The sequence below is a fragment of the Pinus tabuliformis genome, chromosome 3_2 (assembly GCF_031772625.1).
Source record: "Pinus tabuliformis cultivar Carrire ecotype Pingquan chromosome 3_2, CPIR1, whole genome shotgun sequence".
NCBI lineage: Eukaryota > Viridiplantae > Streptophyta > Pinopsida > Pinales > Pinaceae > Pinus > Pinus tabuliformis.
Window position 1 is genome coordinate 1,128,532,237 of NC_142302.1, and position 23,460 is coordinate 1,128,555,696.

The 23,460-nt window shown below is 38.3% G+C and overlaps 1 protein-coding gene and 1 pseudogene across 1 annotated transcript in view; both read left to right on the forward strand.

The window, feature by feature from the left end:
* The window catches only part of LOC149184641 (proteasome subunit alpha type-3-like), a 96,076-nt gene extending 72,860 nt beyond the window's left edge, over positions 1-23,216 (forward strand). Inside the window, exon 11 of the mRNA XM_089417639.1 lies at positions 22,678-23,216. Within this exon, the coding sequence (XP_089273765.1) occupies positions 22,678-22,749 (72 nt within the window). The 3' untranslated portion in view covers positions 22,750-23,216. The remainder of the gene's footprint in view (positions 1-22,677) is intronic.
* Positions 1,322-11,779, forward strand: LOC149184642 (uncharacterized; annotated as a pseudogene).
* Positions 23,217-23,460: the final 244 nt, after the last annotated feature.

Sequence of the window (23,460 nt, forward strand, 5' to 3'; positions counted from 1 at the left end):
ACACATCCTCCTTTGTTGTTGCACCAAAACTCCTCTAAGAAACTTTCGTCCTTCTTAGTTATTCATCTACCCTACCTCACGGGTAGTTAGGCTCTCCCATCCATATATGGAAGTTCTAGTTGCGGTTTCACATATAAGTACACGCTTCATAATGCAGGTTGAAATCGTAGCTTTCATATAGGTACAATAGATTTCGATGCTTTTGATATGCTTCTCTTCCAAAGATTTTTGGAAAATCATGATTCTTACACTTTCAATATTCTTTGCTTCCAAATGTTTTTGGAAAATCACGCTTTCGACTCTTCGCTTCCAAAACACATCCTCACTTCGTGCAACTTTTGTTGGGGCCTCCTACATCATTTATCAATGCTACCTTCTAAATGGAGCTATGGGTCTATGCATCTTTTATTGGCCCACAAAACACTTTTTTCACTTGGTTGTTTGATGAGTTTATTTTTGTTATGGTTATTGCCATAGTGTCTAAGCCATCTCTCCCATTATTCATGCATGTTTCATCTTGAGGTTTGTAGATTTCCAATATATATATATATGATCCAAGTGGAAAGTGGCATTCATCCATTGTATCCATTTGCAGTATTCACCCATGGTAAAAAAATGTAATTCAGGGAGGCACTGAAAATACTATAAATAATGGGTGTCACCTTTCAAAAGGACATTTAGGTTCCATGGTGTAGATGTAATAGTGTTTTCCTTCCCATTTAATAAATAAATGTGTTTTTATCATATTGTTTGGTTTTTTATTGCCTTTTTCTCTCTTTCTTTTCAATGTTGTTCAATGTTTAGTTTCATAGTAGGTCCTTGATCTTAGCCCCCGAGATCTGTATCAGTGGTATCAGAGCAGGTTACGATTCCATGGCAACCAGGGTTTGAAGTAGGTTTTGTCAAAGTTGAGCGATTTGGTGATCAATGCCTATAGGGTCTATTTATCAATAAACATTTTCTTTAGAGGAGGACACATACAACCCACCATTCAAAAGTTGTGGGCTGGATGGCAATGTGTCCAGTGTGATTTGCTCTTACAATTAGGGTGACAACATCCCCACTTGTGTCCATAAGAACGTTCTCAGAGGTGCTTCGAAACTCCTCAGCATAATCATGAATAGACATTGCGAAGCACAGAGCAAGAGCAGAAGCTCTGATCCACCCTATAAAGCCCCATGAAAACCCACCTGGTTTCTTAGAAATCTCTATATTTTCCAAAATGATGACAAAGGATGACTATCCATATCTTGTAGGGTTTGCTATGAGATATCTTCCACAGGGGAGCCCCATGACGGCCTCTGCTGAAGAAAACTAATCAATGACATACCACTATTGCTCCTCACTACTAAACCAATAAGAAAGACCCCAATCAGGTGAGCCACGCTTCTCCCCCTCAGCCTCCTTTGTCTACAACATCTGAATCGCCATAGCCCTTAGTCCCTATGTCGCCCTCTTGGTAGAAGTGGGTAGTATTCTGGTAATGGCGATTTTGACGGTAGGGTTTACGGTCCCCTACATCCTTGACTTTTTGCAGCACAAGCAAGGTGTCTTCTTTGGCATTTGATCAACCCTACTCATCTCGCAGTTGGTGTTCATGCTCGGGGTCTCGACTCTCTTTGCCATATATTCTTGGCCACTATACATACTTGTCGTGCTCGTGTGCTAGAAGGCAAATTTTGATCGGTGTGTGTGGGATTTGCTTCAATTCCGGTGGCTCCAACTTGAGAATCCGTCCATAGTTGTAACACGAGTGATTCCTGTTCGCTTGTATTACATTCACGTCGGTTATCTGGCCATGGGAATGGATCACACGCTTTATTATTTTATTATTACGATTCTCTGCATCTTCTATTTGCTATATTCTTTGCCTCGACAGTCGTCTTCCAAGAACAAGGCCAAAAAACAATATGGCAGTGAGCTTGCAAATGAAGTCCTGATTCTTGGTCTGCTTGAATGCACACTTCATGCCATAACTCTACTATTTTTGCCTCTGTTGCTTTACATCGAATCTCATCATTCTGTCATTTCTTCTTCCATGGCCAGTGTTCCTCTTCCTGTTTTTGTTTTGTGCCTTTGATGTTTCAACTATGTGTTAGCTTTTGGTGCATTGTGGTACATTTCAAAGGATCTTGCTTCGGTTCAACAAATTCGGGTCATGAATGGTGCAATTGCATTGGTAGTTGCGATTATGTGTCTAAAAATTAGGGTTTTCTTTTATTCCTTGGGCGATATTTGCATGTTGTGTTTCCATGGAATTATGTGCTGGTGGCAATTATCATGCCAGGAGGTGCATTGGCAGCAAGAGATAATGGGATTGGTCTAGTTAATGATGTTGTTGGCTCGACTGCATTCACTGGCATGTGAATTTTGGTGGGCTTCAATAGGGTCTATTGCCACTGACATGCCACTCAAGTTCTTGCCTGTCCTAATTGTTGCTGGTTTTTATATATCACAATTTTTCATCAAGAAAGACCTATCATCTTATGTCATATTTGTTGTCTTAGCAGGCTTTCCAATTGCTTGGTTTGTTGTACACAACCACTGGGATCTCAATATAGTGTCTAAGCCATCTCTCCCATTATTCATGCATGTTTCATCTTGAGGTTTGTAGATTTCCAATATATATATATATATATATGATCCAAGTGGAAAGTGGTATTCACCCATGGTATCCATTTGCAGTATTCACCCATGGTAAAAAGATGTAATTCAAGAAGGCACTGAAAATACTATAAATAATGGGCGTCACCTTTCAAAAGGACATTTAGGTTCCATGGTGTAGATGTAATAGTGTTTTCCTTCCCATTTAAAAAATAATTGTGTTTTTATCATATTGTTTGGTTTTTTATTGCCTTTTTCTCTCTTTCTTTTCAATGTTGTTCAATGTTTAGTTTCATAGTAGGTCCTTGATCTTAGCCCCCGAGATCTATATCAGTGGTATTAGAGCAGGTTACAACTCCATGGCAACCAGGGTTTGAAGTAGGTTTTGTCAAAGTTGGGCGATTTGGTGATCAATGCCTATAGGGTCTATTTATCAATAAACATTTTCTTTAGAGAAGGACACATACAACCCACCATTCAAAAGTTGTGGGCTAGATGGCAATGCGGCCAGTGTGATTTGCTCTTACAATTAGGGCGACAACATCCCCACTTGTGCGATAAGAACCTTCTCAGAGGCGCTTCGAAACTCCTCAGCATAATCATGAATAGACATTGCGAAGCACAGAGCAAGAGCAGAAGCTCTGATCCACCCTATAAAGCCCCATGAAAACCCACCTAGTTTCTTAGAAATCTCTATATTCTCCAAAATGATGACAAAGGATGACTATCCATATCTTGTAGGGTTCGGTATGAGATATCTTCCGCAGGGGAGCCCCATGACGACCTCTCCTGAAGAAAACTAATCGATGACATACCACTACTGCTCCTCACTACTAAACCAATAAGAAAGACTCCAATCAGGTGAGCCGCGCTTCTCCCCCTTAGCCTCCTTTGTCTACAACATCTGAATCGCCATCGCCCTTAGTCCCTGTGCCGCCCTCTTGGTAGAAGTGGGTAGTGTTCCAGTAATGGCGATTTTGACGGTAGGGTTTATGGTCCCCTACATCCTTGACTTTTTGCAGCACAAACAAGGCGCCTTCTTTGGCATTTGATCAACCCTGCTCGTCTCGCAGTTGGTGTTCATGCTCAGGGTTTCGACTCTCTTTGCCATATATTCTTGGCCGCTATACATACTTGTCGTGCTTGTGTGCTAGAAGGAAAATTTTCTGATTGGTGTGTGTGGGTTTTGTTTCAATTCCGGTGGCTCCAACTTGAGAATCCGTCCATAGTTGTAACACTAGAGTGATTCCTGTTCCCCTGTATTACATTCATGTCAGTTATCTGGCCGTGGGAATGGATCACACGCTTTATTATTTTATTATTACGATTCTCTACATCTTCTATTTGCTATATTATTTGCCTCGACAGTCGTCGTCCAAGAACAAGGCCAAAAAAATATGGCAGTGAGCTTGCAAATGAAGTCCTAATTCTTGGTCCGCTTGAATGCACACTTCATGCCATAACTCTTCTATTTTTGTCTCTGTTGCTTTACATTAAATCTCATCATTCTGTCATTTCTTCTTCCATGGCCAGTGTTCCTCTTCCAGTTTTTGTTTTGTGCCTTTGATGTTTCAACTATGTGTTAGCTTTTGGTGCATTGTGGTACATTTCAAAGGATCTTGCTTCGGTTCAACAAATTCGGGTCATCAATGGTGCAATAGCATTGGTAGTTGCGATTATGTGTCTAAAAATTAGGGTTTTCTTTTATTCCTTTGGGCGATATTTGCATGTTGTGCTTCCATGGAATTATGTGCTGGTAGCAATTACCATGCCAGGAGGTGCATTGGCAGCAAGAGTTAATGGGATTGGTCTAGTTAATGATGTTGTTGGCTCGACTGCATTCACTGTCTTGTGAATTTTGGTGGGCTTCAACAGGGTTGATTGTCACTGACATGCCACTCAAGTTCTTCCCTGTCCTAGTTGTTGCTGGTTTTTATATATCACAGTTTTTCATCAAGAAAGACCTATCATCTTATGTCATATTTGTTGTCTTAGCAAGCTTTCCAATTGCTTGGTTTGTTGTACACAACCACTGGGATCTGTTTGCAAGTTCATCGTTGCAAGCGTTGTGCTGACCATGGTAATTCCAAGCCTAACGCTTCTTCCTCCAAAGGTTTGTATTGTGACAAAATGTGGTCTTATAATCCACACATTGGTAGTATACTATATTGCGAATCAATTAATTAGCTATACTAGCATCTATTACTTTGGTTTTGAGGATGATGTTATTTACCCCAGTTACATGATTATCATAATGACAGTTTTAGGGTTGGCTTTGGGAAGAGGATTGGCCTTGGACAATTGAATTGGTCCCAAGGCAGTTTGGATTTTGACATATTTGTATGCAACAAAACTGTTAATGCTTGTTCTCACTTCAAAGACTATTCTGTGGGCGACAATCATCCTATTAGTGGTTGTGTCTCCTCCATTGCTTCTTTACAAAGACAAGGGTAAAACAACTTCAAGAATGAAATTGTGGCAAGGTTTTTCATATGTTGTTGTTGCTACTCTCTCTGTCTAGCACTGTCGACAAACAATCTTTGAAGTTCTCCAGTGGTGGAATGGAAGACCACCATCAGATGGTTTGTTTTGAGATTTATTTTTCTATTATTAGGTCTAGCATGTGTTCACATTATTGCATGACATTTCTCCCACATCCAGTTAGTAAAGTGTATACTACTTCTGGTGGTGGTTGTTGGTGTCTTGCTTATATTTATGCAACCTCCATTGCCAGAGACATGGTCATTTCAATCTAAATTGATGCACATACATGAGCAGTCTATAGATGATAGTTCCATCTATGGTTTAGTCGCCAAGAAACCATCTTGGCCATCGTGCTTACTTGCTTCATTGGCTACAATTACCAAAACTATTCCAGTGCAATACATTGTAGAGCATAGACTACTATACATCGTGGTTGTTGGGATCGCATTTGGCATTTTGTGCTGATTTCTTTATTCAAACTCCCATTCTACATGCCTTGCTTGTTGGAGCTATGACATGTGCATTTGCCTTTGTGGTCGTTACACACTTTCCTTTGACATCAAGCCTGAGGTTTTTATCTAGGTGTTTGCACTCCTCGTTGCACTTCTATCTGTTATGTATTTATTGGAAGGTCAATTGAGGTTAACCAATGCATAAAATGGAGAAGATGAGAGGTTTGTTGCACTGTTAACCCTTGAAGGGGCTCAAATATCTTTGTTGGGATTGTATGCAAAAATTTTCATAGCTTTGGAAATAAAGATTGTGTTGGCATCATTGACGAGGGAGAAAGATTTAGAGAAAGGAAAAGTGCAAAATTTCTCAACTAGAGCTTTGGTTTTGTTCCAAATTGTCGTCTACTTCAACAACATCGAGCATTAGTGGCATCTTCTTTCACAGTAAAGAAGCTAGTTGCAGAGAGAGCATGAATGCCTTCAAGTGGCAATGTTGCAACTATGTTATGTTTCTTGATCTCATTGATTATGAATGTCCATTTGACTAGGGGCTCCGATGGGGCAATTTTTATTTTGGTACCAATTGTTGAAGAATGTAACTAGTGTTGGTCTTCATAATTGTACTTGTCAGAAGAAATTTTATTATTAAAAAAAAATGACTTATTAAAGCATGGGTTTCATGCTTGGGTCAATGTTTTCTAGGTCAAAGCCTCCATTGAAGGCTTCTAGGTTTTGTCTTGAGTTAGTAGAGTCATTGCCATTTTTATTAGACCCTTCTTGGGTTTTTGTATCATGTAAATCTTTTTTGAGTCAAAAAGGTTTTTTGTCACCTCCACCCCAAGTCGACCTTGTCCCCATGTAATCGGCCTACATTAGGGCAATTTGACCTAGCAAAAAGGCTATATATAGAGAGGTAATTCGACCTCTATTTGTCACAAACAAGTTCGATCTACAAGGAAGAGAAGTAGAAAAGAGAGGAAGTAGTTGGAGAAGGACGAAAGAAGCTGAGAAGACCTAAAACAAGTTCTTGGGCTATCTCTCACATGTGCGTAGTTTTTGGGGGCCAAAATTCAGGGTTGTAGTAGCTATTGGGAAGCTGTCACTTGGAGATTTTGACAAGGATTATCTATTGGAAGGAAGGGTTGACTTGGTGATTGGAGGAGGTCTTTTTCTAAGTCTAAAGGGTCTTGGATTGTTTCATCTTGATTTGAATCTTCTAGTGGAAGAGTTGCACTGGGTTTTCCCCTTGAAGGGGTTTTGCCCTGGCTGAGTGCCTACATCTTGTGTCTTTGGTTTTTGTGATTTTCAGATCCATATAATCGTTTTGCCCTGGCTGAGTGCCTACATCTTGTGTCTTTGGTTTTTGTGATTTTCAGATACATATAATTTGGTAATTGCTTGATGAAAGATAAACTAATAAAGAAGTAAAAGAAGCCAACATAATTCACAAGTAATTATCAAGAAAGAGGAATCAAACCCTAATTCCTATAAGCATTGATTTCTCAACATGGAATCAAAGCTAAGGTGGAAGAAGGTTGAAGATCACTTTGTTGGCTATCATTTGAAGAAGGGAAAAACAATCTTGGAAGAAAAGGTTACTCCTCTATTGAAAATTATTGGAAGATGGGCCTCAATATCATAAAAGTTGCAGGACGCTGGATTGGAAGGATCATCTACAATCTATCTAGGAGAGTCAAAAGTGAAGGATTCTTGGTTGCACTTACAAGTACTCTTGATGATGAGAATGCATGGATCATTGATAGTGGAGCCTCAAGACATATGACAGGAGAAAGTGGACAACTTCATACTCTATCAAGGGAACCATCATCACATGCAGTGGGGCTAGGAGACAACAACAACTATGCAGTTAAGGGCCTTGGGTATACATCATTGAAGTTGGAAAGTGGAGCAAAGCTACACCTCAAGAACATCCTTTATGTCCTAGGTTTGAAAAAGAATTTACTTTCCATTTCTTGCTTAGAAGATAAAGGAGATAGGGTTGCTTTTGTAGATGGAAAAGTTTTGGTTTTGGGAAAGGATTCAAGTATTGAACAGGCAAAAGTTATTGGAGTTTATGAAGGAAGATTATATAGTGTTATAACACCATCTCCTCAAGCCCTAGTTCATATGGAAATAAACCCTATTGAACTTTGGCATAGAAGATATGGGCATATTTATTACGAGATAATGCCCTCTCTTGGTCAAATGGTAAAAGGCATCCCAACATCAAAGAAGATCATGAAGGAGTATGCAGGGGATGTGCTTTAGGAAAGAATAGTAGGAAACCTTTTACAAGCATTGATACAAGGTCTAAGGAGATACTAGACCTCATTCATTCCGATGTGTGTGGCCATCTTTACTATGTGACCTTCATTGATGATCACTCTAGAAAGACATGGCTCTATCTTCTCAAGACAAAGGACAAAGTATTTGAAAAGTTCAAGGAATTTAGATCCGAAGTTGAGACCTTAACTGAAAGAAAGATAAAGACTTTGAGATCCGACTGTAGAGGGGAATACACTTCAAAAGCGCTGATTGCATATTGTAAAGAAGTAGGTATTAAGAGGGAGCTCATTGTTCCCTACAACCCCGAGCAGAATGGAGTTGCAGAAAGGAAGAATAGAACCATTGAAGAATGCATAAGGACTATGATATTTGATCAAGATCTACAAAAATTTCTATGGGGAGAGGCAGCCATGACAATAATATATATACAAAATAGAAGTCCTCATAGAATCCTTGATCATATGACACTGGAAGAAGCTTTCATAGGGAAGAAGACATGTGCAGACCATCTTCGAAACTTTGGGTGTCCCGCATACATCCATGTTCCAAAAGACAAGCGAAAGAAGTTGGTCTCAACAAGTATAAAAGGGGTCTTCATTGGCTATAACCTTTCTTCAAAGGCCTATAGAATCTACATCAAGGAAGGAAGACAAATCGAAGTTAGCAGGGATGTTATATTTGATGAAAACCATGCCTACAAAAGATCCAAGGATATACCAATTGAATCCGATGAGGAAGATATATCGCTATTTGAAGAAGAAGAGCATCATGACAAGACAACTACAAACCAAGAAGAAGAAGAAGGACCAAGTGAGCCTATTCAACTTATAATCATTCCCAAAACAAAGAAGAGGCCAAATTGGTTAAGAGCTACACTTGAAGATGCCGAAGGACATGAAGGATCTTTTAGAGAAAGCAAAAGACCGAAGATATATTCAGGATATGCAACATACATGACGAAATTAATAGAAGCATAACCAACTACCTTTGAAGAAGCCACTCATCAAGAAGAATGGAAGAAGGTGATGCAGGAAGAATATCAATCCATCATGAAGAATGGGGTTTGGGAAATCATTCCTAGACCAAGTGACAAATCGATTGTCACCTCCAAATGGATTTACAAAATCAAACATGCCGTTGATGGAAGCATAAACAAATACAAAGCTAGATTTGTCGCAAGGGGTTTCTCACAAAAAGAAGGAATAGATTATGAAGAAACCTTTCGCCTACTACCTAGTATACTACAATAAGATCTTTGGTTTCGCTAACTGCTACTATGGGATGGAATATCCATCAAATGAATGTCAAAACAATATTTCTAAATGGAACCATTGATGAATAAGTATACATTGAACAACTGGAAGGCTTTGAAATAAATAGCAGGGATACACATATTTGCAGACTCAAGAAAACTCTATATGGCTTGAAGCAAGCTCCTAGAGCTTGGTATGCAAGAATGAATGCATATCTATCAAGGATTGGGTTCGTCAAAAGTTTTGTCGATGTAAACCTCTACATTAGGATAGTGAAGAATGAACTTGTCATTATACTACTATATGTGGATGATTTGTTTATTACACGTATGGAGTGTAGAATTCTAGAATGCAAAAAAATGTTGGTAGTAGAATTTGAAATGAAAGATTTAGGACTCATGCACTGTTACTTGGGCTTGGAAGTCTGGTAGAAACCTAGTGAGATATATCTTGGTCAAGGTAAATACATAATTAAAATGTTACAAAAGTTAAATATGTTGGATTCCAAGCCTATGACTGCTCCCATGATAACAAATCTCAAGAAGTTGAGAAGCTCTGACTCTAGTCTCATTGATCCTACAAGCTACTGTAAGTTGGTGGGCTCTTTGATGTACTTGGTGAATATGTGACCTGATATATGTTTTGCTGTAAATTTTCTTAGTCGATTTCAGTTGGAGCCTCGTCATGACCATTAAATCGCTGCCAAGCATATCTTGAGATACCTACGTGGCACAATTCATCATTGCCTGAAGTATGATGGAAAGGAAGTCAAGTTAATAGGTTTTACCGATTCCGATTGGGGTGGTAGTGAGACTGATGGAAGAAGCACTACTGGTGGCTGTTTGAATTTGGGATCTGCAAAGATTTCATGGATGAGTAGAAAACAAGATGATGTTGCATAAAGTAGTGCTGAAGCAGAACATGTTGCTACATGTGAAGTAGGAAAATAAGCTGTTTGGTTAAGAAAATTATTGTTAGATTTGTTTGGAAAGCATCTAGATCCTGCAGTGATAAATTGTGATAATCAAAGTAGCATCAAGATGTTTGAAGACTGTGTATTTCATGCCAGGACGAAGCATATCAACAAGTACTACTACATTAGGAGTTTGGTAAAAGATGGGGTCGTGAAGCTACAATATATTCCAACAGATGAACAAGTCACTGACGTATTGATGAAATCTCATCGAAATTAGAAGTTTGAATATTTCAAAAGCATGCTTCGATGGGTTGATGTTACAAATTTAGTTGATAGAGAGAGACATTTGGCCGACCTATATGTTGATGTCTAGATCTCGAAGTAGGGAGGGTGGCGTTGGTCATGGAGCTTCGACCTTGGATACACACCTAGATCCATGGGTTGGTGATAGAGCTTAAAAGCATGATGGTATCTAGAGTGGCTAAAGCTTGATTTCACCTTAGTCCCACCATATTACAACACCCTAGTCATGTATTTAATCTGTAGCACTACGTGTGCTAGAACTCTTCGTAGTTCATATAATTTTGAGATCTTCCAGGTACCTTTATATATGTAATTATGAATACCTCCCTAATTAAGAGGGAGTGTTGAAGAATGTAACTAGTGTCGGTCTTTACAATTGTACTTGTAAAAAAAATACTATTATTAAAGAAAATGACTTATTAAAGCATGGGTTTCATGCTTGGGTCAATGTTTTGTAGGTCAAATCCTCCATTGAAGTGTTCTAGGTTTTGTCTCGAGTCAATAGAGTCATTGTCATTTTTATTAAACCCTTCCTGGGCTTTTGTATCATGTAAAAATGATTTTTGAGTCAAAAAGGTTATTTATCACCTCCACACCAAGTCGGCCTTGTCCCCATGAAGTCGGCCTACATTAGGGCAATTGGACCTAGCAGAAAGGCCATATATAGAGATGTAGTTCCACTGATTTGTCACACTCACTCAACAAGTTCGATTTACAAGGAAAAAAAGCAGAAAAGAGAGTGAAGTAGCTCGAGAGGGACGAAAGAAGTTGGGAAGCCCTAAAACGAGTTCTTGGGTTATCTATCTCTCACACGTGCAAAGTTTCTAGGCAGTTGTTGGGGTCGAAATTCTGAATCTACTGCAGGTCCAAAATTTTGTAGCTGAGGGCTGAAAATTTGTTGCTGGGGGCCGAAATTCTGGATTGTAGTTGCTACTGGGAAGCTATCACTTGGAGACTTTGACAGGGATCATCTATTGGAAGGAAGGGATGACTTGTTGATTGGAGGAGGTATTTGTCTAGGTCGAAAGTGTCTTGGATTGTCTCCTCTTGATTTGAATCTATTAGTGGAAGAGTTGGACTGGGTTTTCCCCTTGAAGGGGTTTTGCCCTGGATGAATGCCTACATCTTGTGTCTCTTGTTCTTGTGATCTTCATATACATATAATTTGGTAATTATTTGATGAAATATAAACTAATAAATAAGTAAAAGAATCCAACATAATTCACAAGTAATTATCAAGAAAGAGGAATCAAACCCTAATTCCTACAAGCATTGATTTCTGAACACCAATATTGTTGTTGCTTAACCAAGACTAACTTTTCTATGCTTTTGGAGATAGACAATGATATTTTCCTTTGACTACAAGTCTTTCTTTATATTTGGTATCATTTTCCATACATAGATTTTGGTATGAAGTATGACATGGATATTCTTCTTGGGGACTTGACATTGGAGGTCTAGGTTGCGATTTATGCTTTTAACATTGGCGGTGCTTGGGACAATGCTAAAAAGTATATTGAGGCTGGTGTATTCGAGCATGCCGAGACTCTTGGGCCAAAACAGTCTGATCCCCACAAGGTTGATGTCATTGCTGACACCATTGGAGATCCATTGAATGGCACCTCTAGACCATCTCTAAACATTTGATAAAGCTTATGGTTGTTGAGTCACTTCTGTTTGCACCTTTTTTTGTCTTCATGTACACTTGGTTTTGGGTCATCCTTAAACCCACAATTATGGGTTAACCACACAAAACCATTGTTTTCGTCAACACTTGACGGACTGTAATCGTCATGGTTATGGTTTAACCACACAAAACCCTTCTCCAAGCTTGTCATTGACAACACAGTTTTGGCCCTTGGGTCATCTAGAAGCCCACACTTATGGGTCAACCACGCAAAACCTTTGTCTTTGTTAACACATGGCACATTGCAATCACTTGGTTATGGGTCATCCACAAACCCACGGTTATGGGTTGACCACACAAAAACATTGTCTTCACTGGCATTTGGTTATGGGTCATCCACAATCCCACGATTATGGGTTGACCACACAAAACCCTTGTCTTCACTAGCATTTGGTTATGGGTCATCCACAAACCCATGATTATGTGTCGACCTTGCAAAACCCTTGTCTTCACTGGCATTTGGTTATGGGTCATCCACAAACCCATGATTATGGGTCGACCATGCAAAACCTTTGTCTTCATTGGCATTTGGTTATGGGTCATCCACAAACCCACGATTATGGGTTAACCACATAAAACCCTTGTCTTCAACAACACTTGGTTATGGGTCATCACAAACCTACAGTTATGGGTTAACCACTCCCATTGGCTCATATCTTCTTCATCAAGGCCACTGACTCACTAGGAGTTGTTGATTTTTCAAGTCTTTCTAATCTGATAATTACTTCTAATGATTCTTTAGCCAATTCTTCTTTTGTCCCATTTATCATTAATCAATTACACATAGGAAATATCAACAATTAAACAATAATGACAGTAGGATCATGAAGAGACAACCAAACACAAGAGACAAAAATTTACCCTAGGAAAATCCTAACTGGGGAAAAACCCAACAACCTTTTCTTAGAGAAATTGTCCAATTCAACAAGAGATGCAATTTGATTTCCAGTTAGAAACAAGGTCAAACTGACCACAAACATACTTAGGTGAAACCTGGTCAACCAAAGACAAATTCGGCTTGTTGTGAATTCGATCAACTATGCTTCAAGAGATTTTGGTCTACTGCCTCAGAAGAATCCTAGTCTGCTACCTCAAAAGAATCTCGGTTTGCTACCTCATAATTTGTTCTTCTAAACTCCCACGTGTGAACAAAAGATGAGTATATGTGATCCAAATTGGTGCCTTGAGGAGGAGGACGAGTAGCCTTTATATAGTCATCTCATGAGCCCGAATTGGTGTGTCATGTAGGCTGGCCGACTTGAACTTGTGGAGACAATTAATTTGAATTTCAAAAATTCAATTTCCCTCTTTTGAAGCCGACTTGAAGTATACATTTATATTTGTCATTTCTTTCATATTTTGAGGGCTTAAAAATTTATGAAGACCGACCATAGTGACAAAAATTCAATAGGAGACACATTTAGCAGTAGCTTCTCATGCGGGCACTAGACGCAATGGGGATCATTGCTTCCTAATGGGGGAGGAATTGATCCGAGTGGAAAGTGGTATCTGCCTATGGTAAAAAGATACAACTCAAGGAGGCATTGAAAATATTATAAATAACAGGTCTCACCTTTCAAAAGGACATTTAGGTTTCATGATGTAGATGTAATAGTATTTCTTTCCCATATAATAAAGAATCAAGTTTTTATCATATTGTTTGGTTCTTATTGTTTTGCTTTCTTTCTTTCGTTTCAATGTTGTTTAGTGTTTAATTTCATGGTAGGTCTCAGATCTTAGCCCCCATAATCTTATTTTGCATTTATATATTAAAAAAACATCCAAAATACCAAATTAATTGCAGAAGATATGAAAACATGCATATTTGTACATAAACCAAGATAGATATGGCATCCATAGTACATCAATGATTAATTATTCGAGCATCATCCATCTAGATTCTAGCAATTCCAATCAAACATCAAATTTTTGAGCATATAATAGAAAGTGGATCATTAGAAGATAAAACATCAAATAACTTATCTAACAAGATAGCAATTTTTGACATGACCAAATAATAACGTTTACAAAATAGGCCACGTGGCTACCACCAACTGCACAATGAACTAGGAAGATTGAAAAGTTCAAATTCACAACACTAAAGTCTAAGACTCTAATCTATCATCTATAGACTATGACAAAAAAAGTAGTGAACTGTGAATCTATCTACTAATCTCTCCTCCTTACACCACCACGACCACTACGTGAGCCTCCACGTGGTGGCAATGAAGAAGATGGTGGTTGTGGAACTGAAGATGAAGCCCTGCTGCTTTTGTTGAAGACTGGAACATGGGGCCATTGCACTGGATGGGGATGGCATCTCAACACAATCATCATCATCTTGGAAAAGAGCATCCTCCAATTGCTCTAAATACAACACTCTATCCTCCAAATTGTCCTTTGGATTTTTGTCTCGAACCTTCAAGTCTTTAGTTTTCTTTTCCTCCTCATAGTAATGGGACAACAATTGCAAGTTGTAACAAACATAAACCAAGCTCTTTTCCCAATTTACATTTATCCCATTTCTTTCAACACTGTGGATGAAACTATAGGTGCTCCAACACTTCTCTGTAGAAGAAGTGTTTAACACCTGTGAGAGCACTCGTATTTCCAAACATTGTAGATGTGGAGTAGCACCGCCATGCATGTTCCACCACTCTTGAGAAGACAGATTCTCTCTATCTCTAACTGCGTGAAATGCACCAGTGGCCCCTTTCCTTAAACTCACCCTTAACTCACCCTCGGTCCCACTTAAACCACACGTTAAAAAAAATAGCCTCCCCGTGGAACCGTCCGCGTGCCATCAGGAACCTCATGGGAAGTGTATTGGAACTATGTCGGAATCGTGGTTCAGCTTGCGGAACTGCGAACGAAACCATCATGGTTTCCCATAGGTCCAAGAACTGTCATGATTCCCATAGGTCGAGGAACCATGATTCTACTTGTGAATCACTGTTCCATTTTTTCTATATGCGGTTTGGGCATTGATCTGCACGGTTTGTGGTTTCGACCTTTGAGTTGTGGGGCGCGGGGGGGGGGGGGGATTCCTGCAACATTGGTCCAAACTAACTCATAAGTATGTAATGGTTGATTGAAAAGGCAACTACATGGTACATCCTGTCGAATCATCTCAACAAGTTTGTTGTTCCCCTTAACCACATTCATGGGCAAACGAAAATCTAGCTGACCTGTACAATAATATGTGAAAGCGGTCCCAGTTGCCTCTAGAAGACTATTTATGGAAAAGCTTGTCCCATAGGTCGAGGAACCATGATTCTACTTGTGAATCACTGTTCCATTTTTTCTATATGCGGTTTGGGCATTGATTTGCACGGTTTGTGGTTTCGACCTTTGAGTTGTGGGGCGGGGGGGGATTCCTGCAACGTTGGTCCAAACTAACTCATAAGTATGTAATGGTTGATTGAAAAGGCAACTACATGGTACATCCTGTCGAATCATCTCAACAAGTTTGTTGTTCCCCTTAACCACATTCATGGGCAAACGAAAATCTAGCTGACCTATACAATAATATGTGAAAGCGGTCCCAGTTGCCTCTAGAAGACTATTTATGGAAAAGCTTGTTCCATGGTACACACCCCAAATGAAGCGCCGTGGCTTCATGGTCCACCATAATATTGGCTCCATTGAAAAAAGGTAAATTGATTTACATGTCTCATCCTCGTGCCCTAATTCGTAGGTTGATACAATGTTAAACATGAAAATCATTGAGAATGTGGGCATGTGACTTCATATGCATGGCCCTCAATGTTCCTCTTGAAAATGGGTGGGCAAATGAAAAAATAGGTGGCTTGATGATGGTTCGTTGCTCCATGGTCTTAGTTTATACAAGGTGGTTCTTTCATGCCACAGTTGATAAGGTAATATGTGGTTCACATATATAATAATCTTTGGAAATGCATTATAACCAAAACAACTCCACAACGATTGGGTCAAAAGGACACCTCTATTTCAAATGATATAGCATTGAGTTCATACCATGTCCTATGGTATCCTTGCCATTACAAAAGGGGAATCATGACAAGGTGGCTAGAACCCATAATTTTATTAAGGTGGCTTCTCAATAAATAAAATACATTATCATGCCTCCGCATGTGTGTTATTATTAAGCAAATGGGGTTAAAGATAGGGTCGATATAACTTTTAATTAAAGTGCTTCACCATGGTATATAGGATTTGAGTTCATATGGTGGGTGAATCCCCTCTTAGAAATAAAGTGGTTCATTATAGTATAAGGTAAAAATAAACAAAAGGTTTAATAAATAGGTGCCTTTTTATACCTGTGAGCTCCTTGTAGATGGATGAGATGAAATATATGGTCAGACTTATGAAAGGATCATGGTGTAAAGGGTGAACATATAAAAGGATGAAACTCATAGTAATGTTGCCAACACTAAAAAGATTTAATGAATGGACGTAGGGGGTGGCTTATTGGCTTGTCAAATAATATATTGCATCCACATGTATGTCAATGGGGTATACTTCACAAAGGTTTTTTACCATGGTTATAGTAGTGAATAAGCCCAAGTCACTAGAAAAGGAGTCCAAGGGAAATCATGACAACATCTACTAAGGATATACCATAGAGTGCCTCACCACTAACCAAAGGATCCCTTGAGACCATAAAGTTTCACGCGACCATGAACCAGGTACCACCACATAAGTAGCAAGCACAACACCTAGGAGAAGTGAGACACGGCCAACTGAACATCTCAATGGTGCACAACTGAAGAAGCCTTTTATCAACATCCCTACTTTTTGAAAGTTAGGATCAAAATGTTGCCCTGCAAAAGTTTGATTCATGTCACCAAGGGCCACATGTACAATCTTGTTGCAATATAGGTGGTAACGCATTGGCAATATGAATGGTTTATGGGGTAGCATCTAGGTAGATTCCCACTTCATGTCCCATAATTTCATACCACGCTCGAAGCTCGAGGGGCTTGTTTTATTCCGTCAAAGGCCTTCACCAACTTACATACCAGCTTTTTTTCTCCTTAAACATATAATCCTTCAAGTTTCTCCACATACACTTCTTGCAAATCCCCATTTTGGAATGTACTTTTGATCGAAGAAACTTTCAATTATGATAGCATCTAGGCAGATTCCCACTTTCATGTCCCAGAATGAGTGCCTTACAAACTTTGCACATGGTTGCATGTTTTTGTTATTTTGGGGCAAATTATTGGATATTTTCTTGAGCAAGTCAGAGATATATATTGATGGACAGAGCTTCAGTGGAGCAAGCACCCCATAGTTGTAGGTTCAGTGTAGTATTTGGAGTAGCTATGGGAGGTTGAGTACCCCCAAAAGGTATGGTTATGTTGGTTTTTTCAGACTTACACTTTTCAGGATCTAATTATAGTTTTAGGCACCATTTGGGTTGCTTTACACGGGGTTTGAATTTGAAGCACCAAAATGAGAAGTTGTTATTTTTATTAACCTGTCTTTTTAACTATTTTTGGGAGTGGTCCAATTGATAGGATGATTACATATTTGAGAACCCGGTTCAGAGATTTACCTATGGCTCCAGTTTTAGTGGATTTCAAGCTGGTGTTATAATGTTATTTTTAACATGGTCACCAATTTTTTGAATACCTAGTATGGCGTGCATTACCAGGGTTAGATTTCAGGGCATTCACAACAGTTTGAAATTTTAGGGATAGGTTACATTTTGCAATGGTAAAGAGGGTCTTGGTGCGGTGGTGTACTAGCTATTTTAGAACATTAAGAGCCTTGAGAAGTTTTCATGTGACCTTAGCTAGAGAACACTTAGTCTAGGGAAGTCGTTCATGCTATATTTATGAGCCTACATTGCTATGTTTACCTAGAGAGTGGTGTGCTTTATTCAGGGAAGTGAATTATTTAAGGCTTAATTTTAGTGAATCCTCTCCTTACGAAATTTGTAGGGTCTATTTTAGCTATGAGAAAGTGCATTAAAAAGAAAACAAGTGTATTTTTTCCCGTAGGTGGTTATTCTTTTCCAAAGAAAAATAATGTACTTTATATTCAAAAAGAAAATAAATAATACAAGACTCGAGTGCTATAGCACTATGATATTTGTATAGAAAACGACTTCTAGGATCAGTAAACATCCATTCTTTCATCTTTATTATCACCCAAATAGCTTTATGCAAACTATCATTATCTATCTCGACTTTTTACAATCACTATTATAATCATCACATAATATGGCTGTTATTTGTCGAAACTAAGTCTTGCACAATCTCCAAAGGTAGTCATGAAAAGTAAGTTATATACTCTGTTGGGTCTTTTTCGAGAACCATCATTATGTTCATCCAACCATAAGTACCCAGACTCTTAAAGAATACCCTATTTAATCAAAATGTTCACCTCTGTGTTATGTTCTCTAAAAATATAAGTGAAAGTAATATGATCAAATTCTGAAGTATTTTCCAGCACTTGAGAGGCCATCCCCCATAGATTAGTATGCTGCAAATTTTGAACTTCCATAAAGCTGCAAATTTTGAACTTCCCTTGAGTGTGCTATCATTAATAAGGACTAGAGTGCTATGAATTCTACTTTATTATTGGAAACACTCGCCAAAATTGCCTTCAATTTTATAAAATGGAGTTTTGAGAAATATAAAATTCCTCCCAAGCTACATATATTCTCCTCCTACTGGCATGCAACATCAATATCTGTCGACTAGAAGTTCTCCAATGTGCCTTGTCCTTCTAGTGGAACCGAATTTCATTAGTTGATGATACAAGGATTAGCTGAGACATGGAAAGTAAGTTCTGGTCTCTCAAATTTTAGCCCATTGCACACCAACCAAATACCCTGCCAAATGAGAAAAGGGATTGCTCTCAAACACTTCAATTCCCTGCTTTGAAACTAGGTATGCGAGTAGGAATCAACATTATCTTCAATCCATATGTCATCCAAATTCAATCATTGAGAAGTGTCCTCCCAAATGTAATAAATATAAATACAAATATTAATTTTAATAATAATCAATTTGAATTTATATTTATTACATAAAATAACAAGGTATTGCTCAATCAAAGCAAGATTGTGTCTAGGGACTTAAGCATATACATCTTTTTGATACAAATTTAGCAGCAAGAAGCCTGTAAAATCTCATCCAAATGGATTCTTTGGTAAATAATTGTATTACGAAAGTACATTGCTCCAAAACCAATGTTGGATTATATTAGGAAGAAAAAGAAAAATATAAAGGGTGACTCTAGCCACTAGAAAGCCTTAGTATTTTCATTTCCAATCATTGCTAAATATCTTGCTTGGTGGGTTGGGACTGGCAGGCAGGTTAGGGTTGGTTCTAATGCCATCTTGTTTTATAGAAATAGCATTTTCCTTCACGAAGTCTTGATCCTATCCTTTCATGGTAGAGGGATATTTACGGTAGACCAAGTTTTCAATGTATACAGAATAGATATTTCGCATTGAGGTTGGCAATCATCAAGGTTTTTGGATTTAGAAGGTGAATTTGCAGCCAGGTGGAACACATACTTGGAGGAGCTTAAGAAAGGACATATTAGGATAAGAGAGTCAAAGGATGAATTGGGTTGGTTAATGAACAAGAGTGGAGGACAATACACAAGGCTAGGTTATATAGCTTTGAGATCCAAGGCTCAACCAGAATAATAATAATAATAAAATTAAAAAAAAAAAAAAAGAAAAAAAAAAGGAAAAAGGTGGTTATATTCAAAGATATGGTAGGTTCAAGTTCCTATGAAGACAATTCTACATATGGGGTTGGCTTTGAACAATCTTGTCCTAACCCAAGGCCACGCATGTGTGTTTTATACAAACATAGTGATGGAGGTAATACTCATCTTGCAATTTTTGTATCCATTGACAGTACAGGTTTTTTATTTATAATAAATATAAATACAAATAATAATAATCAATAATTAATAATTAGTGAAGAGACAGATCCTAATTAAAGGACATGACTCTTAATGAAAGGGCACTCCCATTGCCCACGGGGCATAAAGCAGACAGTGACAAGGTGTTATGTTAAGGCACTTTGTGGTTATATAGCTTTGAGATCCAAGGCTCAACCAGAATAATAATAAAATTAAATAATAAAAAAAAGGAAAAAGAAAAAGGTGGTTATATTATATTCAAAGATCTTGTAGGTTCAAGTTCCTATGAAGACAATTCTACATACGGGGTTGGCTTTGAACAATCTTGTCCTAACCCAAGACCAGGCATGTGTGTTTTATACAAAAATAGTGATGAAACTAATACTCATCTTGCAATATTTTATCCATTGACCGTACAGGTTTTGGTGTAATAAATATAAATACAAATAATAATAATCAATAATTAATAATTAGTGAAGAGACAGATCCTAATGCAAGGACATGACTCTTAATGAAGGGGCACTCCCATTGGCCATGGGGCATAAAGCAGACAGTGACAAGGTGTTATGTTAAGGCACTCTGTGGTGTAAAGGTCACTGGTTCGAAACTCCATGGGCAAAAATCCAGCCATGCGAAGGACTGGTGTGGCCCAGGCTAGGTGCGATTCCCAGGTGATTTTGACGGCTTAGATGCCCCTGGATCACGGCTACTCAAGCCACAGGTTAGGTGTGCCAGTCATCTTATGACTCACATTACCTAGCAAGCAAAAAAAGAAAGGGCACTCCTACTAAGATATATATATATATATATATATATATACCTCATTGTAATCTGATTGTAGCATTTCTCATACATTTATTCAATATAAATTTATTTTATCCTGAATGGATTTCTTTATATACCAAATATTTTGGATATTTAATTGGTGTGCCATATTGGTTGTCACATTTTACTAGATGATTACTCCCTGTATCTGACTTTCCATAGAAAGTTAAAACAAGACCTTCGGAACCTTTTTTGTTCCCCTCGGGTGCGAGTGCCAACAATTGCCCGTATATAATGGCATCAAGCATATATTTAGCAAGAGTTAAGCTACTACCTTTAGAAAGTGACCTATTGCACCAAAAAAATATCTTTGATTCAACTCTGCCTTGGAGACACTGTTAGTCCTATATGTTGTATCCATTTGGTTTCAAGTAGTTCCTAAATACTTTATTCCTAAATCCAAATCCACCGAGAAAAAGGGAAATAGATGATTTAATGTTTGCAAGGAACCCTCATCTATAATATGAAAACTCTTGGTAGATTTATTTAAATTAATTTTCATTTCAGTGGCCTTGTTGTAAAGTTGTAGAATTTGTTTCAACACTTACCTTAAACAAGTAAGCCATTAGTGAACAATAGGACATCATCAACAAAATGTAGTTCTGTGAGTAATTCCCTGCCCCCAATCTTCACCACTTCTAATTGACCTTGCCTTCTGGGCTCTTGTATAGCTCAACGTAAATCTTGAACTACCAACAAAAACACATAAGAAAAGAGAGGCAGCTCCATCTTTTTTTAACAACAAACGACATTGACATGACACATTGCATTATCCGATTAACTAATAGTAAAGTTATACCTATATGTATTAGAAGTAACCTCAAGTACGACTAACATGTCTTGCGAATGCATTCGAGAGGTCTAGCTTTAATACCATACCTGAAAGTTTCTTCGATCTAATGGAATGTTACAGTTCTTGTGCACAACCAATGGCCTCGTGATATTGTTTGCCTTCCAAAAAACCAAATTGTTTTGGGGAGATGAAGCCTAATAGAATTTTCTTCAGCCTAATTGCAAGTGCTTTAGATATTATCTTATAAATGCAATTACATAGTGAGATAGGCTTGAAGTCATCAAAGGATACTGGCTTACCCACCTTAGGGATAAGAGCAATGAAAAGGAGCATTGGAGGAACCATCTACTTCTCTAGTTAACATGAATTCCTCAACTACTATGCACGGATGAACAAACACGAGATCAGGAGGGGGCAGTAAGAAGGTGCCTCTGTGCCTGCGTAATTACAGAGTGTGGGATGGGAATCCGAATACCTATGGATATGCCAAAGCTGACAAACATGTGAACATTAATTCTAGTTAGACAAGGGTGATGTTCTATACAATACCAATGAGAGCTCACGAGTACAAGTTTTTAAGCCATTTCGGAGTTAGTTAGGGGGTGCCTCCTATTATTGGGTGTGATGATTAGCTTTGTAATCCATCCTAATTGATGCCCTTGAGCTTTGCCAGTAGTCCGCACAATCCCCCAGGATATGATTAATGGGGGAATATGTGGAGCCTCCCTGTCCTTCCACTTTGACGTTGGCATTTATGTCTGGAATCTATTATCTCCAGTTGAAAGACTATTAGCTGGAAGGCGCTGTGAGAGGGCTTTGGCATAGAAACCATAGCCTGGATCTCCCACAGTGGAGTGGTTTTTTCTGCCTTACTGTTGAGGAGCTTGATCACTACCTGTAAAGTCCCCTTTCAACTGTAGCTGGTGGATGCACAGATATTTGGTGAAGAGGATCCCTCGCACTAATGCCTTGCTATTATTAACATTCCATAAAATTCAGGACATTTAAACACCACCGCTGTTGTATACTCCCTATGCATGTGCTTTTTGTTTGGACTCACTGTATTTTGGGCAACACATCTTAATGGAGTGAAATTGTCTGACAGAAAGATCTTACAAACTACGAGTGAAATTGGCTTTAGATTCTGTTGCTTATTCTACCATGAAATTTACTTGACATTCTGTTGCAATTCATTTTTGCAGGTTCCAGCAGATCTTTTAGAAGAAGCCAAGGAAGCAGCGAAGGCAGCACAAGAAGACATGGATGCAGACTAAACCAGAAAAGCTTTTTCCCATTTTCTTCGTTGAGTAAAGTGCCATGTAGTCCAAAGCATTAACATATGGAATGAAAACATCTCAAAATGATAATCTTTTTCAGACGCTGCATTGTACCCCAAAATGAATAGGATTATTTTTCTTGTGGGGCAAAAATTATTTATTTTCCTAGAATTATTCCCAACGTGAGGAAGTAATTTTTAATTTGGCTTTTCATTCTATATTCCGTTGAAACATCACATTATGCATTCTCTTTTCTTTTCCGAGATATTAAACCAAGGATTTGAATATTGTGACTGAAAGGTGCCTACCCCATAATTTGGCAATTTAGGCAAGAGATATTTGCGTTCTAAACTAGAAGCAAGGTTAACTACTCTTTTCGAAAGGCCAATTATTTACCAAGCCTGGTGTCTTCTGACAGTATTTTTTTAACCAAGACATGATACCTAAGCTGATTTATTTTCTAATGCTGGCGACTGCATCAAAGACCTGTATTTTAATTTTATTTTTTTAGTTGCATTGGTTTATATCGGCGTTTTTTTAAGTATTTTTATTATATTTTAATATAGACAGGAATTCCACTGTAGAGTGTAAGCAGTGAGCTCTGCCTCATTTGGCATGTTCCCTACAGGTCAAACTCAACTTGCTTTTGCTGAAGAAATACACGTTTTACTATTCTCTATGTCAGAAAAATCAGACCGGAAAATTATA